The 17,500-nt window shown below is 35.6% G+C and overlaps 1 protein-coding gene across 3 annotated transcripts in view; it reads left to right on the top strand.

Moving 5' to 3' along the window:
* Nucleotides 1–16,807, top strand: part of LOC122244603 (uncharacterized) — a 17,865-nt gene extending 1,058 nt beyond the window's left edge. Inside the window, exons 2-14 of one of the 3 annotated variants that reach the window (XM_043002552.2) lie at nt 1,163–1,303; nt 1,528–1,719; nt 6,771–6,904; nt 7,197–7,437; nt 7,619–7,768; nt 9,224–9,302; nt 10,056–10,148; nt 10,499–10,666; nt 10,844–11,017; nt 11,284–11,354; nt 11,584–14,013; nt 14,167–14,776; nt 14,966–16,807. In XM_043002552.2, the coding sequence (XP_042858486.2) occupies nt 1,163–1,303; nt 1,528–1,719; nt 6,771–6,904; nt 7,197–7,437; nt 7,619–7,768; nt 9,224–9,302; nt 10,056–10,148; nt 10,499–10,666; nt 10,844–11,017; nt 11,284–11,354; nt 11,584–14,013; nt 14,167–14,776; nt 14,966–15,105 (4,623 nt within the window). In that variant the 3' untranslated portion in view covers nt 15,106–16,807. Of the gene's footprint in view, nt 1–1,162; nt 1,304–1,527; nt 1,720–6,770; nt 6,905–7,196; nt 7,438–7,618; nt 7,769–8,453; nt 8,826–9,223; nt 9,303–10,055; nt 10,149–10,498; nt 10,667–10,843; nt 11,018–11,283; nt 11,355–11,583; nt 14,014–14,166; nt 14,777–14,965 lie in introns of those variants that run through there. The other 2 variants (XM_043002553.2, XM_043002554.2) reach the window with 2 other exon arrangements.
* The last annotated feature ends 693 nt before the right edge of the window (nt 16,808–17,500 follow it).

Raw genomic sequence — 17,500 nt, forward strand, 5'->3', positions numbered from 1 at the left:
CGTTAGGCAGATAATAACTCGTAATTCAAAGGGGTTCATTCCCAATATTCTTCATATAGATGGGTATTATCAAACTTCTAGGGGAGGCAGCAGAGCATTAACCAATGATATATGACAGTGGCATGTTTCTAAAGATTGCTGTAATCCTGTGTCTACAATGCTCTGGAAAAGCCAAGGTATAATCTGCGAACTTGGACCATTGTCTCATTTGAGGGTAACTTGCAATTCATTGATACCATATTTGCTCGTATAGGTCATGCACAGCTTTTGTATAGAATTACCGCACTTGCAAACTTGGTTTTACTTGTGCATATTAGAAATGATTAGAAGTCTTGCAGGATGAATAAGTGACCTTGGGCAATTTTTAACATTGAATATTCTGTTATGGACAATGGCTATACACTAATTAACTTTGTTTGATGACTATGGATTGATATTGTTAGTTAAAGAATCATGATTACTTAACCCATTCATGACAGATGATATGATATCACATCATCAGAATATTTCCTTCACAATGGGTGACATCCTATCACGTCATGAAGTTATGCCTTATATACATATTGTACATTGTTACATTTGTATATACACATTGTAATAGTAACATTTGTATAACCACATTGTGCATAGTTATAATCATATATGCACATTGTAGTTGCATTTGTATGTGTATATTTTTCCTGACTTTATAAAGAAAATAAAGAAAATACAGAACCTCTTTTGTCACCCTTTGGAATAGGGTGAAAATCACCCAGTATGTGATTTGTTGGGGGCGGCAAGTGGTTTAGGTGCTCATCCAGAGTTCAGTTTGTAATTGTCTGTAAAGTAAGGGTTGTTATTTGTTAGAGATTCATGTGTAAAGTACTACACTTTGTACATGTTTTCCTAGAACTTTCATTTATCCTTTTCTCCACTTACTCTCTTCCAGTTCCTCCATCCATTGCCATATGTCACTGAACCCATTTACCGGAAGACTACATGCTCTTTCCAGAACCTTCCCTTACATCATCACCTCAGATTCATCATCCACATTGAAATGTATGCACTCAGTCTTACTCCTGCTAATATTAGATCCTCCATCCTCTAAATCCTTCCCTTATTCTTCCAACTACCTTTGAGTAGCTGTTGTTAAAGAGTATGACAATATACCTTTGTATTGCAGGGTTCAGCAGAAGGGGGAAGCGGGAGTGAGCGATGGTGGGAGAGCCCCACGCTCACACAGGCTGATCTCCGCCAGTATGGGGAGTCTTGGAGCCTGGCTGCAGATGCTGCAACTGCCACATTGCTTCAAAGTATATCACAGGTAAATTTGTAAGCCCTGGCATCTCAGGTGGATTGTTAGATTTTGATGGCTGTCTAGCATTTTCCTAGCATGACAACAATGTTCTAACACCTAAGTTAGGGCATTTGAAAATTACTACTAAATCTTTCTTTTGTTTTATGTTCAACTGATAACTGATTTTTATTACCAGTTTGTTTTTTAAAAGGTGTCTTGAATTTTTTTTAATGGTTTAAATATCCTGACAGCGATTGGTGTCAAGAACTCATGAAGTTGAAGGTGCTCTGAAGAAAGTGCTGGAGGAGACAGACTCTGTAATGACTGCGATATCCAACACAAATAATTCTTTTCATCAGCTGGCCAATACTCAGTTCATTGAAAATCGAACATATCAGGATGATGCTGATGTTGTCAGGGATGAGACAGACAAGCAAGAAAAGGTAAGGCAGATATCTTGATTAACCTGTGATGTGTTCCAAAATATATCATACATTCAGGAGAATGAAACCATATATTTAATTTAGCCTCATGTCTTCCATTAGAACTTGATCTTTAAAAAAGAAGAAGAATAGGCCATTGTCTTCCAGATCATGCTCCCCAAAGAAAGTGCATAAAAATCTGTATATAAGGAACAAAAAAAAAAAAAAAAAAAAAAAAAAAAAAAATCACAATCGCCTTCCTTCTCTTATACTCCCTGTTATTTCTGTAGTGAATATCATGATATAACTCCTGTTAGCTTAAAGCAAATGTGTGGAGTTAATTCCAGTGAGCTGGAGTCCACTAATGATATTGTTGACTCAGTAATGCAATGCATTTTCTCTAAGGCAAAATATTATCAAACTTAGGGAAGAGTTGTTAATCAACAAAGTTCTGAACCTCCTTTCCCAACCAGACCTAACCTACAAGATATACTTTACTAATTATTAATTTACATACTAAAATTTTTTAAAGTAATTAAAACTACCTCCAACAGTGCTGGTCCCCAAAATTAATGGGAAAAGTGTTAGTCTGGTGCCAGCAATATCTACTGGTATTTTCTATCTACTTGTAGTTTGTGGCTTCTGTCCATTAATAGCATTTGTAAAAGTGGGGTGGAAACACGAGTCAAGTGCACTACCGTAACCAAAGAAAAAGCACAATAAAGCAGATGAAAAAAATCCCCATGTATTCTATATTTTGCATTTGTGATTCTGTTTGATGCAGGCATGGCAGTCTACCTTTAAAGATTTAATGTTTAAAATTTTTGAATTGGGGATCAAATTAGAAAAGTCTCTGAGCAACAGGTAGATCAAATTAGAGTCAGAAATTTTCTGTATAATTTTAAGTTAACTTGTGTATGGCTTGTGTATGGCTTCAACCGCTCTTTATTGTCATTTTTCTGTAAAATAGAACATGATGTCATTACTTTTGCCCTTGGGGTATACATTGGGAGGGATGGCCTTTTGTGTTTGATAGGTGTTTGCTATGATAACAATTGGTTTTATCAGTAATTTGATAAGAATGCTCATATAAACAGAGTAAGAGCCACATTGTTTAGTCTGTAACCATTGTTTTTCTGTAGTGTATTTCATATTTGAAAATTTTGCATTTGCATGGTCAATCACTGAGGGGCATCAAAATTTTCAATTTGTTGTATATGGACATTAGGGTGTTTCAATAATAGTCAATTAAAAAAAATAACTTGCTATTTTGCCATAAGTTCAAAAACAGAGGCCTTTGATATTTGTAAGTCAAAATAGATTTCACAATTACATTTTCCATTTGAAAATTTATACTGGATTTATGTCCATCATAGACAGGCCAAAAGCAGCTCATTTTCTAGTGACTATTTTATCTTTTAAACTGTTGTTTTAGGTATTTGTCTTTTAAAAATGCTTGAGATTTATAATTTTACTAGTAAGAAATATTGCAATCACATGTCTACTTATCACTAGCTAACAACTTGAGTTACTTTGCATTACAAAACCCTTGTTCACATTTATCTTTTATCTCACCGGGGTGGGCGGGTGTCTGGTGGGCGCTACAACAGCTCTGGTTTTGACCAAGCACCAGGCACCATCCATAAGCCAGATATGCACTGTGTAGATCTTCCCTAAATTGTTGAAAAAAAGGTGAGCAGAGCACTCACAAAACACTTGCTGACAGACAGTCTTTTACAACAATTGCATAGTGCATTAGCACTGAAATTGTACTCCTGTCTGTTCTTGAAGAGAGCTGGTGTATATGTCCATTTTCCTTGGATTCCTCCTTCCAAGATCTTAGCTGTTCACAAACATGCTTCATCAATAGCCAAAGGGAGTTGAGTGCCATTTATGTTATATAAGTGTCTGTTTATGCAGGTAGAGTACCTCTCTAGAAAACCAAGTTCCTTTCCAACTTTAGCATACATTTGCAATGTTTATGTGGCTGTTTTGAATAACAACACACCATTGCTATTCACAGCTGAACACCAACAAACAAGGTGGACTTTTGTAAGGCCAAAACTTCTCTTGAATTTTCTTACAGGTTTTGTGCTTTATGGCAATTTTTGACCTAGAGGGAAAATTGCTTTAACTGACACTTTAAAGTTTTGTCAGAATGGTGTCAATGATTAGGCACATATACAGAAATGAAAAAAAAATCCTAACCACTGCCACACTAAATGGCACAAACTTTCTGACCACTTCTCTGGTAAAGGAAGATTTTGAAATCAAGTTGCAGTACTGCTTTTGAATGTCTGTCATGTGCTGAATTACTTGACTGTCATCAAAGTATCTTGATACCACATACAGGAGCCACCTGTCCTCCTTCTCCTTGACACTTGTTATATCACAAGTGAGTGCAATCACATTCTTGTGATTGATAGCCATTGACCCAACTCTTTACCTAGAGAATGAAAACTCTGTTACTATTTTTTGGTTGATACAATTTAAGACACTGAAGCAAATTCCATACTTTATTTCAATATCAACAATTTTATTTTTATTTTTTTTTTTACAAAAGAATCTCAAAATTACCTGTATGATGCCTTTTAAACTCTTAAACCAATGATGATGGGTCATTTAAGCTCAAATTGGTCTAAATGTCACTGTATTTCAAGTGTGTAAGCCCAATGCCACAGGCTATTCACCTGCTGGCCCTTTGCCTGCTCTGGCCACAGCCAACTGCTACAAACCCGATCACCTGGTGTGCTGGCCATACAAAAAGCCATGACAGAACATCTCATCCCCGGCAGTAAGTACTGCCACCGCTTGACATGATACCATGTCACCTGGCGATAATGGGTTAAACTTTGAAACAACAATGAAGCTTCCTTACATCTTTTCCATCAAATTGAAGAACATTTGTGCCACTTCTGATTTACTCTATAATTTTTTGTCACATATTTTTAGTATTGGATTAGTAATTTTGTATTACAGGGAATGAAGCTAGCATATGCAGCAAGTATTTCTTAGACTGCTTCACCAGAGAAATTATATTGTATTGCAATTTTTGCCACTTCTGACCTGTCTACCACTTAGCTCATGGGGTTTTAACCTATTCATGCCGGGGCTGTTCCGGCTTTGCACGGTCGCAATACCGGGGTTCTCAAACGCATAAGTCTAACGCCCCGATATTCTCGGACGCACAAGCTGCGAGCCTGGGCTGCGCGCTCGCTCAACCCGAGCGCCTGGCTTGCCCTCATATCTCGTCCTGGGCGTCTGACGCAAAAACCACGAAACGTGTCATCACGTCAACTGGCTCCAATGGGTTAATGGTTTCAGAAATTGTTTAATAGTAGGTTTTTCAGCATTGTCATATGCCAATCCATTGCAGCACAGGTCTGAATATTCAAAGGAAATTTCCTCATTATTTGCAGTGTCACAACTACTTCCATTTCAGTCTATTAATTTTGTATTATTTTGCATAAAAATCTGCACCTTTAAGTGACTCCCTTATTCTTTTGAAGTTTGTTTCATACCAGTCAATATCTTCTCTGAGAACTTCACACTTTTGATTGAGTCATAATACTCTTTCTTTTTGTTCTTAATTTTCTTTCTGATATACCAAGGTGCGATTTTCTTGGTGCCAAATGTCATTACAATCTTATCATCTCTCATGGCGAAATTATTACACGGAAAACTATCCTTGGATGTGCCTTTCACTCTCTGACTATTAGGTCCTCTCATTGCACAGAATCTTGCAAGAGTGGCATCCTTGCTTAATGGTCTAGATGACAATATGTTGATTAGACCAAATTCTTTGAATAAACAAGAATCATCAGTTTACATACCATTTTGTCAAATCCCCATTATGATAACTAAGAGAGCCACAATTGTCATAAGTATGAACTGAGCTGAAGCAGAGCATGTTCAAATAGGCTGGCAAGATTTGAAATGGTTCAGTTCCACACCAAATGAGGGACAGAAGTACATAAGAATGTTATACTATGACCTGAAATGCTCTTGGGTTAGGAAACTTCTGGCTGGTGGAAATTGTTTGAGTTACAGATTATGATTTATCATAATAGGTGTCTATCTAACAACTTGAAGCATGAATTTGAAGATGTTGCCTTTTTTGAAGTAACCTATGGACTTGATAGTATGAAATGAGTTCTTTAAAACTTTTTTATTATTACCATATTTTTTTTTGTCTCTCCTAGTCAGTGTCAATATCCCGTATAATTGCTCTGTTATCCCATTCACGCAGGTTGACTTGCTATCACATTCAGTGATTTTTGAGTCAGACGCCGGTGACGAGATATTTGGTCAAGGCCAGCGTGCCAGGTGAGCAGGCGTACAGCGCTCGCTCGCAGCTATTGCCACCGAGAATCCCTAGGTGTTAGTCTTATGCCTTCGAATACCCCGGCATTCTGACCATTTAGAGCCAGAATAGCCCCCTGCGTGAATAGGTTAACATAAGGGGATGACAGAGGATCATAGTTTAAGGATAGAGTGAGACTGACACCAACAGAAAAGTGAAAAATCAGAAGCAAGTCCCCCAGAATATGAAACCTCATCCATTGAAAGGAAATTTAGATGTTTGAATTGTATTTCTCATATCCTATTGGACATATCTTTTGAAGCATTATATGTGGAAGCTATTCATATTCAGCTTTGATAGTTATTATGCCTCTAAGAATATGATGGTTTTCAGAAGATGAAATCCCAGAAAATTTGGACACTGTCTTTCATCTTTCATTTAACCTATTTTGTGTACAGTTGGCTTTTTTACCATTGCATGAATACAGTAGTCTTCTGTCATTCATGATGCAAGGCTTTCAGATTTGTTAATATCTTATTATGCAAAAAAAAAAAGATTATCCAACGACGGTGTCCTACCCAATATACTAATACCACACTTGAATTAGAATTTGAAGTACTTGTCTTTTTCTCTCTTACTTCTTTTATCCCATCCCTTATATCTTACATTACTCTGTGAATATGGCCATGTTTCTCTTAGTCTTTCATTTTTGCTTTATTTACCAAATTTTATAATTTATTGTTATTTTCTTGCCAATTATTCTTTCCAGCCACCACAGACAGAGGAGGAAGTAATTGCAAGATGTAGGTCAGCCATAGCTGAAGGGTTATCTCTTGTCAACAGGAGCTATGAGCGCCATGAAATTCAGGATTCTGATTCTGATGATGATGATAGCCCAAGCAGGTTTGTAGACCATGTGTGAGTGTGTGCGTATTTGTGTACATGTGCGTGTGTGTTTATGTGTATGTGTATGTGTATGTGTATGTGTATGTGTATGTGTATGTGTATGTATATGTGTATGTGTGTACCTTATGATATGGGGCTCTCCAGACATTTTTAGTATGGAACACAAATTGATAGAATTGGTAATATAGATATTGACATGAAAAGTGTTGCTACCATGATGACTTTTTATCTGAATACTTGGTCATTCAGTGGCATTCTTACAATGCTTGAAACTCTTCCATCCTTTCAGCCCTGTACCCGTATATGCTCTCATCAATCCCTATGAGGTAAAGCCGTTGCCACACATCATAGGCACAGCCATGTTCATGGAAGATGACAAACTAGGTTTACAGGAGTCCTCCAGCGAGGACAGCTCCAAGGTCACATTCAGTCCAGAGGATACAGACACAGAGGATGACCTTGATATGGAGGACGAAACTGATGTAAACCAGAGAAACAAGCCAATTCCAGCGAGTAGCTCAAGATTAATAGTAAGGTTTATGAAATTTTGTGTAGCCATATGCTTTTTACTTTTTAGAATGTGAGATAATGTCCTGTTGTGTGAGATAAAGAGACACTTGACTATAATTTTATAACAAGCTGAAATTCATTGAAAATTATTTAAAATGTATTTTCATTGTTTTCATTATTCAGTTTATTGTTTCATGATAGGATGATAGTGATTCTGACTGGTCAGATGAGGGAATTCAACAACCAGTCAGAGCCGCAAGTAAAAACCCACAGCCCCCAAGCATCACCAGTGAAGAAGAGGACGATGATGATGATGATTTCTTTGGCCCCTCCTCGAAGAGTTTCAAGAGAGTGAGTCTGGTGTGGTGATATGTTTGCCTTCAGTGTGTCTCATTTCTAAATTCTTTAACACTTTAGAACTACAATTTTGTCTATCTTAACTTTGTGCCAAAGTTATGCCTTTGGAAAGAACTGTGAAAAGGAAGGAAGAATGCATTAGGTGTTCTACTGTGACAGCTTGATGGGCTATACACCTGTGATCACCATCTTCAGACGAACTTGACATATCTATAAAAATCATTAACATTCATCCAGTGAAAGACTGCCACTGATGGAAGCTAAAAATGATTTATTAAATTAGATGTATGATACTTATGAGTTTAAGACCACATTTTCATAGTTACTGATATAGATCATTAGTATGATAAAGAAAATTTATTTTTTGGTTTGTTCAGGATTGGCTCTTTGATGCCTTTAATACTACAATATTTGCATTCCTGAGAAGCTGTACATGATTTGTAGTTAAGTCAGTTACAAGCAACTTATCATATGCCTTCCTGTGAAGTGATAGTAAGTTGCCAGATGTATAGCCATGCTTTTCTGTATGTGATATAATATTGTGTGTATTTAAAAAAAAAAATAGAGAAATTGCCGTGACCTTCTCAAGCAGCAGTGATAATTTACCAGTTCAGTTCTGTAAATATTATACAGGACACGGATTAATTTTAAAATCTGTATGTATCATTGTTCATCTGGCAGTTTCCTTAGAGACAGTTACGTGGTGACAGGATGTGGCCTCTGATACATCATATATACTCTTGATCAGTCTCTTGGTATATATTGCCTTCACTGCACAGTAAGAGAAAGTGCCCTGAAATCAAAGTATATTCCAACACTACAATGCATTACTTGTCAGATGTCCTGCGATCAATATATTTGAGATATCAGCACAAGCTTATATCGAGTGGTGACATCCTCTTGGATTTTGACATCCTTATGTGTTCCATCTGTTTGGTGTTGTTTCTTGTAGGATGGGCACTGCCTTTCTTTGCAAGGGAAAAGTCTGTTAAACATGATTGAAAGTATAGTACTTTTCACTGTTGCTGTGGTGCTCATTATATGGCTTCTGGTAAGTGAATATAGTTTAAAATACTTTGATTATTCATGTCAGTGTGATTAATTAATTTTTTTATTAGTGTGATGAGTATAAGATAATAAGAGAAATTGTTTCTGCTGGTACCAATGAAAAATATATTGGAAATCAATAAACATCATTATATCTTATTGGCTACTTTTACTGCTGAGTGAAATGTTCAGTACAAAAAGAATGGAGTTCTTAGTATCACATTATATCTTGTCATCTACATATCAACTCATTAGAACTTATTGTGGAAATATTTTGTGAAGTAGAGTTGGTGGTATTGATGGATGCTTTTGTGTACAAATTATGTCTAATCTTGTGTTTTATTTACCAGAAGAATCAGTTATTGATGTGTTTGCTAATGGTTTCTCTTTTATTTTATCCAGGTTAACAATGGACCAAACTTATCTTCAGAACTTAACAAAAAATTTCAAGGTGCCACAGCAACATCCCAAAGAGTTGGGGGTAAGGATTATGCTTTTGATGTACAAAAATATGTGATTTTTCCTATAGTTATTGTTTATTTTTAATTTTGTTTGTTTTTATTTATTTGTTTGTTTGTTTGTTTATTATGTATTTATTTATTTATTTATTTATTCTTTTATTTATTTATTCATTTATATAATTATTTATTTATGTATTTATTCATTTATTTATTTATTCATTTGTTTATTTGTTTAATTTATTTACTTATTTATTTATTTATTTTTATTTATTTATTTATTTATTTATTATTTTTTTATTTATTTACTTACTATTTATTGTTCTACAAATTCTTTTTAATTAACAAAATGCTTTAAACAAAATGCTATCCCCAAAGTTTAAGAAAGTTCACTCAATATTGATTACTGTTAGAGAATATGATGATTGTATTTTGATTGGTGAATTTCATTTCATAGATAGAATTATATTCCCATCACATCTTAGTTATAAGGTGTAGTTCATGAGATTATGACTTCCAAATGGACCTAACCTTTGTGATACCTACTTTTTGTCCTGTGATATTTCAATCGGTAAGCCTATAATACCCACCTACAACCTCATCAGCTTGCACATCATGGGAGGGTAGATTTTTCTTTTCCTGCTTGTAAAATGACACTCAAAATGTGTACTTGTCTTTTGATTATGGATGTCTTGTTCAAATCCCTAACACTCTTAACACTGAGGATTATGGATCATTAGGTGAAAAGTGTCTTTAAATTTTTTTTTTTTTTCAAGGTTTGGAATCAGACAGTGATGAAGATGGAGATTTGTTTGGGCAAAGACCAGATCCTTTGGCACCATCAAATAGTACAGTTCCTTCTTCTACAGGTATTATTATTATGCACTACTACTACTCCCATCTTTTTTTTTGTAATTTTGCAATATCATGATATTTAACCCATTCACGCTGGTGCTATTTTGGCTCTAAATGGTTGGAATGCCGGGGTCTTCGAACGCATAAGCCTAACACCTTGGGATTCTTGGGCGCACTAGCTGTGAGCGAGTGAGTGAGCACTGTATGCCCGCTTACCTGGTGCGCTGGCCTTGACTAAATATCTCGTCTCCGGCGTCTGACCGTAAAACCACTGAATGTGATAGCAGGTCAACTGGCGCGAATGGGTTAAAGAATTTAATAATTATACATTGTGTAAAATTTTGGTTTGTTCCCTTTCTTTAAGCATCTGTTTCCAAACCTCCATCACTTGGAGTGGAAAATGTGAGAGCCATGCCAGATCCTACAGGTGTGAGATTGCCAGGTGCTGCCAGCCTCCCAAAGAAGAGCAATCTGTTTGCCAGTGACAGTGATGATGAAGGAGACTTGTTTGGACCAAAACCTCAACCTTCTGGTATAGTTCCAAAATTCAATTTGCTGTGACAGAGTCAGAGATAGAGGGGACAGGATATGAATATTATTGGAAACTTTAATGCCTTACTATTTTCTTTAGAATTATTGAAATATGTATTTTTTTGTTCAAAATAAGGTCTGTAACAAATTTACATGACATGCTATATGCTCTTTCTAGGTAAAAATAAAGGTTCTGTTACCAAGGGACCAAGTACAGCAAAGGGCAGTAATCAAGCCTCTCAAAGACCTTCAAAGCAGCCAAGCCAAGCACCCTCAGGCGGCCTTTTCTCTAGTGATGGTGATGATGAAGAAGATGGTGGTTTGTTTGGCACAAAATCAGTGTCAGTAAAAGGTTAGGTTTTGGGAGAAAATAGAAGTGTGTGATTTTTCTCTTGACTATACATCTTACACAGTTACTAGACATATGTTGGAAGTAATATGATGGAAAAGTAACAGTGATACATTGACTAGTGTTTTCATTTAATTGCCTTTATTTGTGTCTGTGATGAATAATCTTTTGCTTCAGATTTTTGGATAGTTTTAAAATACTTCCTGGTTTTGTTCTTTAGTTCTTTTTGTGATGAATTTTTTAAATTCTAATTTTCTTCAATATTTCAGGTACAGTTGAAAATGATTCTGAGTCAGAGAGAGAGAGAGAAGAACCTCCTCCACTGCCCAGTGAACGGAAGGTTAGTTCGTCTCACAGAGTGCTGGAATGGGATGTGGCAGTAGTTGCCTAATAGCCTGAGGGATGTTTCATTTTGATCTTACAGCCAATAGACTATGCTCTTATGTTTCCAAGAATGTAAAGGTATATAGGTATGTATAAATTGAAGGTTATATACTTGCATCCGAAGTACAGGCACATACCCCTATTATGTAATCTCAAACATATTAAATTTTAAATGTTTATTGCAGGTTCCAGTTGGTGGCATCAACATCTTTGGATCAGCTATTACATCTGCTATTCGACGCCAGCAGTCATCTGACTCTGAACAGTCGGAAAAAGATGGTTCTGACTGGAGTGGTAGTAGGAAGTCGTCCAAATCAAGTCTCAAGCCTGCAAGTAAGCCAGAACCCCCTGTAGGACAAAAAGCAGCAGCAGTAAAAGTTGTACCTCCTGCTTCAGGAGGAGGAGGAGGTGGCCTTTTTGATTATGATGATGATGATGACCTGTTTGGAGGTGTTGTAAGGAAGAGCACATCAATACCAGAGAAAACACAAACTGATAGCAGAGAGGAAAAACCTGTTCCAGTGGCTGCTTCTGCTGGTGCTAGTATCCAGAAAGGAATGCCTAAAAGAGGCTTGTTTTCTGATGATGATGATGATGACTTGTTTAGCATACCTGGTAAAGCTGAGAAGAAACCTAACATTCCCTCAACAGTATCAGTAACTGAGAAGCCCCTTGCTGGAAAAGCAGTGTCTGGAACTAGCTCTCTATTCAGTGACCCAGAAGAAGATGGACTTTTTGGTACAGGAGCTTCTTCAAAATCTCAAGAACAGTCCAAGCCAACAAACCCAGTGAAGGTACCGAATATTTCTCAGAAAAATAGTTCACTGTTTAGTTCCCCAAGTGATGAAGATGATTTGTTTTCTGCAGCAGTAAGTTCTCAAGTGTCCAGGGCACCACCAGCCTCCTCAATGGAGCCTCCACCCCTCACATCCACAACAATTCCTAAGACAGATGTCACAAATGACCTCTTTGGGTCACCCTCAAGTGAAGATGGTCTATTTGCATCTAATGCTTCCGTACCTTCTAAAACAACTACATCTTTACAGAAGGATAAAGAGATTGTGATTGATCAGGAACACAGTCGACATTCAGAAAAGAAAGAATCAAAGGCTCAGGCTCCAGGAACCAGCAATATCTTCCATTCACAGTCTGATGATGATGACTTGTTTGCAGTCCCAAAGAATACATTAAAGGATACATCTGAGCCAAAGGCCATCCATAATGACAATCTTATATCATCCACCTCCAAGAGCACACACAATTCATTAACACCAAGTGCTGAATCTGATATATTTGGGTCACCAGTAGAAGACTTGTTTGTAGCTAAAGTAAAATCAGAAGTTATTGAACCCATGAGAAAAACTTCAGGATCAGTTGACTCCCAGCAAAATGAGGTGGATTCTGATTGTTTAAACAAAGCATTAAAGACTCCAGTGGATAGTGGGCAGAATCATAGCACTCAGAAAAAACAAGTTGGTTTGTTTGGTTCACCAGAAGAAGACATTTTTGCAATTGGTAAATCAAATACAAGACCAAATTCAGTGGAGAGCAGACCTAGTAATAGTTTAAAAACAAACATATTTGGAGGCATGAGTGATGATGAAGATATTTTTAGCACATGCCAAAAACCAGCAAAGCAAAAGGAAACTACTGTAAGGGCAAATGCTATATCAGATAGAGATATTAAAATATCAGAACATAATACAGAGAAGCAAACAAGTGAGCCATTTGCTGTTGACAAAGAAAACAAAGTTTTCAGTTCGAATGAATCGGTTCAACCCACCTCTTCTGTTACAAAAGCACCAGTGGGAGGAGTGGCTCTCTTTGGAAATGATGAACTGAGAGCTAAGGTGAGTGAAAGAAAGTCCATGTTAAATTCAGAACCAGAAGAGGCTCCAAAAGAAGAGGTAAAGAAGGAAAAGAGTGACTTGATTAGCAACCAAATCCTTTTTGATGGTGAGAGTGATGATGACATCTTTTCAATCAGCCAGGTATCAACTAAACAAGCAACATCACACATTCCAGGGAGAGGAAGCCCTCCTCCATTGCCTTCAGAAATCCCTAAACAATCTAGCATTCCTGACAAGAAAGAGGTTGAAGATGCTCTGGTTGTGATACAAAATGAAGAAGCAAAGCAGACAGGAAAATTAACCAGAGAAGAAGAGGGAGAGATGAGGGATGATTCATCTACAGTAGATGATTCCAAAGAATCAAAGAAGGAAGAGAAACCCAGTGAAGAAATAAAACCAAAGAAGAAGCCGCCAGTAGGAGGAGTGTCCATGTTTGGTGGAGGAGGCCTGGGTGGCAGTGAACTTTTTGCCAAAGTGAACCAGAGAAGGAGTATGTTAGGGGGGCCAGAGAGTGATAGTGATGGCGAATCTAAGAATGAGTCAGCTAGCACACCAACTCACTCCGCAGAAATTTTGCAGGAGGACAAAAAAGTGCCAAAGATATCTCCAGCCTCTAAATCAGTCGTAAGCCCCACATCACCAACTATTTCCGCTTTGCCAGATTTTGGGGTCAGGTTGCCTGAGGCAAAATCTGGTGGCCAGGAGAATAGCATTAGTTTCGATGACCCAACCACAACAACAAACACCCTGGAGAGCTTGAATAAGGTAAGTCTTATAATTTTGTTTCTTGATCTATTTTCCTGATTTCCATTAATATTTCTCATGTTCAAGTGTTCTTTTTCCAAGTCTTGTCAAATTTTTTGTATTTGAAATTAAAAGTGAGATTTGTTGATCTACAAACTTGCCTTTTTTAACCAGAGCCGAGTTAGAGGAAGCATCAAAAGAAGACCCCCAAGTAGGGCTCACAGAAAAGGTCCTGCAGCAAACAATCCCCAGACCAATACAATGACCAGTTCTTCAGTTGTACAGACACCATCCAATCAAGTTTCTTTTCCGCAGGAAACAAATACTAGAAAGCTAAGTGAAAAGGTAAATGAAAGTAATCCTACTGTTGAAAATCAGATCTTTCCAAGCAGTGATAATGAGGATGATATGTTTGGAGTTAGCGAAGCAAAAGATATAAATAGAATTGAGAAGAGTTCTGTAAAAGGTTACCAAGCAAGTGGGGAAGAGAGTAGGAGTGCCAGCACACCCAACCAGCAAGCCAAAATGCAAGCTGAGGTTGAAGATGACCTCTTCAGCAAACCACAAGGTGCCTCAAGCGCTACAAAATCCAAAAGCCTTGTAAAACCTTTCAATCAGTCCCAACCAACATCATTGTTTGGAGATGACAGTGATGAAGATCTGTTTGGAGTATCAAACTCCAGATTATCATCTCTTAAAGCCACAAAGTCAACTGCACAGCAAAATATCCCTAAGAAGGAGGCAAAGCCTGCTCATTCTCAGTCCCTTTTTGGAGATGATGAAGGTAAGTCTAGTATGTGTATAGATAACTGGACAAAAATGTTTTCATGTTTTTTTGTTTGTATTTTCAATGTTAGAGCGTACAGGTTGAATAGTGCTGTCAGGAATCATTGGAAATTAATTTTAACAGTGTTTAAAGTTCATGCCATGTCTCAAGTTGTAATTGTTCATTAATTAAACTTTTCTCTTACAGATGACATATTCAATTCAGCAGGAACAGGAGGAAAAGCAGAAGGAAGTGTAGTTAAAAAGACATCTACATCAAAGTCCAAGACTATTCTCACATCAACAAGTGAACCATTCGATGACCCTCTTCTTGGTCCCCGAAAATGAGATAGTAAAAACAGTGTCGAGATATTGGTGCTTTGTTTAATCATCATGTGTACAGTATATGCTAGATCTATTCCATTGTGTGATGTGAAGGTATCAGCTCCTGATTTCTACTTTTGTCAGAATGCCTTGGGGATACTTGCCCACATGTATGACAACATACACAAGAACATGTACATACATATGCTGCATATGTTGTAAATATAGGTGATAAATTTTGTCATAGGTGATGTAAGTATCACTTTGTTGTTTCTTTCATATAATACAGAGTCACATTAGATTTGAGTAATATATCATGATTGTTATTGGTAATAATGTATTCATTATTATGTATGATATGGGTGATTGTGATAGTGATTATTACTATTGTTATTATTATGAATACTATTGGGAAGATTATTCTTATTCTAGTTATTTCTCTACGAATAATGATGATAATAAGAATATGATGATAATGATGCTAATAATGATAAGGCTTCATAATGATAGTGATGATGATAAAAGTAATTATAATGATGATAATGATAATGGTAACAATAATAAAGGTAATGATAATAATGATGATTATAATAATGATGATGATTAAAACTGATAATAGTAATATTACTAATGATGATAATGTTAATAACAACAATAATAATGATAATACTGATAATAATAATAATAGTAATAATAATAATGATATTATGATTATTAATGATATTGATAATAATAGTAATGATGATATAATACTACCACATAAGTAACTTATACTGACAATTCTTCCTCATTATTATTATTATTTTTATTATTAATATTAGTAATGATGATGATATAATACTACTACTACTACTATTATTTTTTATTATTATTATTATTATTATTATTATCATTGTTATTGTTGTTATTATTATTATTATTATTATTATTATTATTATTATTATCATTATTATCATTTTCATTGTCATTATTGTTATTATTATTATCATCATTATAATCATTATCATTATTACTATTATTATTAATGTTATTGTTATTATTATTATTATTATTATTATTGATATTATCATTATTATCTTATTATCATTATTATTATTTTAATTATTATTATCAATATCATTATTATCATTATTATTATAATTATTATAATTATTATTATTATCATCATTATTATCATTATTATTATTATTATTATTATTATTATTATTATTATTATTATTATTATTATTATTATTATTATTATTATTATTATTATTATTATTATTATTATTATTATTATTATTATTATTATTATTATTATTATTATTATTGTTATTAATCATTATTATTATTATTATTAATATTAATCATTATTATGATCATGGTTATCATTATCATTATCATTTTTAGATATTTAAAATTATAATTTTCATTTGTGGAAGTAATTACTATTATCATGATTCTTATCAGTATTGAATATACATTATGTTCAGAAACCTTTCAAGTTAAAACTGATGTTTTTGACTATTTTTGCCATCTTACATACAGATATGTTTTTTGTTACGAGCTTGTGAAGTGCCTTTTCACTGAAACCCACCTTTTGAGAGTCAGATTATTCTTGGATCTGTGCCAAAGTAGTTGAATCTAAAGAAGTTACCTATGTGATCATTTGAAGACAGCCAGTCTACAGTTCCAGTGCTTAAGTGAATATTTGAGAACAAGGGGTGAATAAATGTATATCTGAATATGCCTTTAGTCTTAAGTGATATTCATAGATCAACCTTCCTTCTGTTTGACTGCAAGGAGCAGGCTTCTTGAGTGATGAGTTAACTACTAGACTGTTTTTATAGATCTGATAGATTCTGTATCTAGTCAATTATTTTTATTATCATTCAAAATGAAGCATTATTATTGGACGCGTTGTTAAAAGAGTCGGCATTCTCCCATACAACTTTCAGCTGAGATATTTAAAGAGAAACATTAGTCCTGTCTTGAGAGATATATCATGATTAGTAAACAGGCAGGATGATGATGTAATTTTTACACCCACACCTACACATGAACATCCACACACATACTCACACTCACACTCACACTCACACTCACACTCACACTCACACTCACACTCACACTCACACTCACACTCACACTCACACTCACACTCACACTCACACTCACACTCACAATCACGCACACTCGCTCAAAAGCACAAGCACACTCACTCAAAAGCACATGCACACTACTCAAAAGCACATGCACACTACTCAAAAGCACGTGCACACTCACTCAAATGCACATGCACATGCACATGCACATGCACATGCACATGCACATGCACACTCACTCAAATGCAAATGCACATGCACACTCACTCAGATGCACACTCACACTCACTCAGATGCACACGCACACTCACTCAGATGCACACGCACACTCACTC

The sequence above is a fragment of the Penaeus japonicus genome, unplaced genomic scaffold, assembly GCF_977035675.1.
Source record: "Penaeus japonicus unplaced genomic scaffold, GWHDUDI00000001_assembly GWHDUDI00000005, whole genome shotgun sequence".
NCBI classification, from domain to species: domain Eukaryota; kingdom Metazoa; phylum Arthropoda; class Malacostraca; order Decapoda; family Penaeidae; genus Penaeus; species Penaeus japonicus.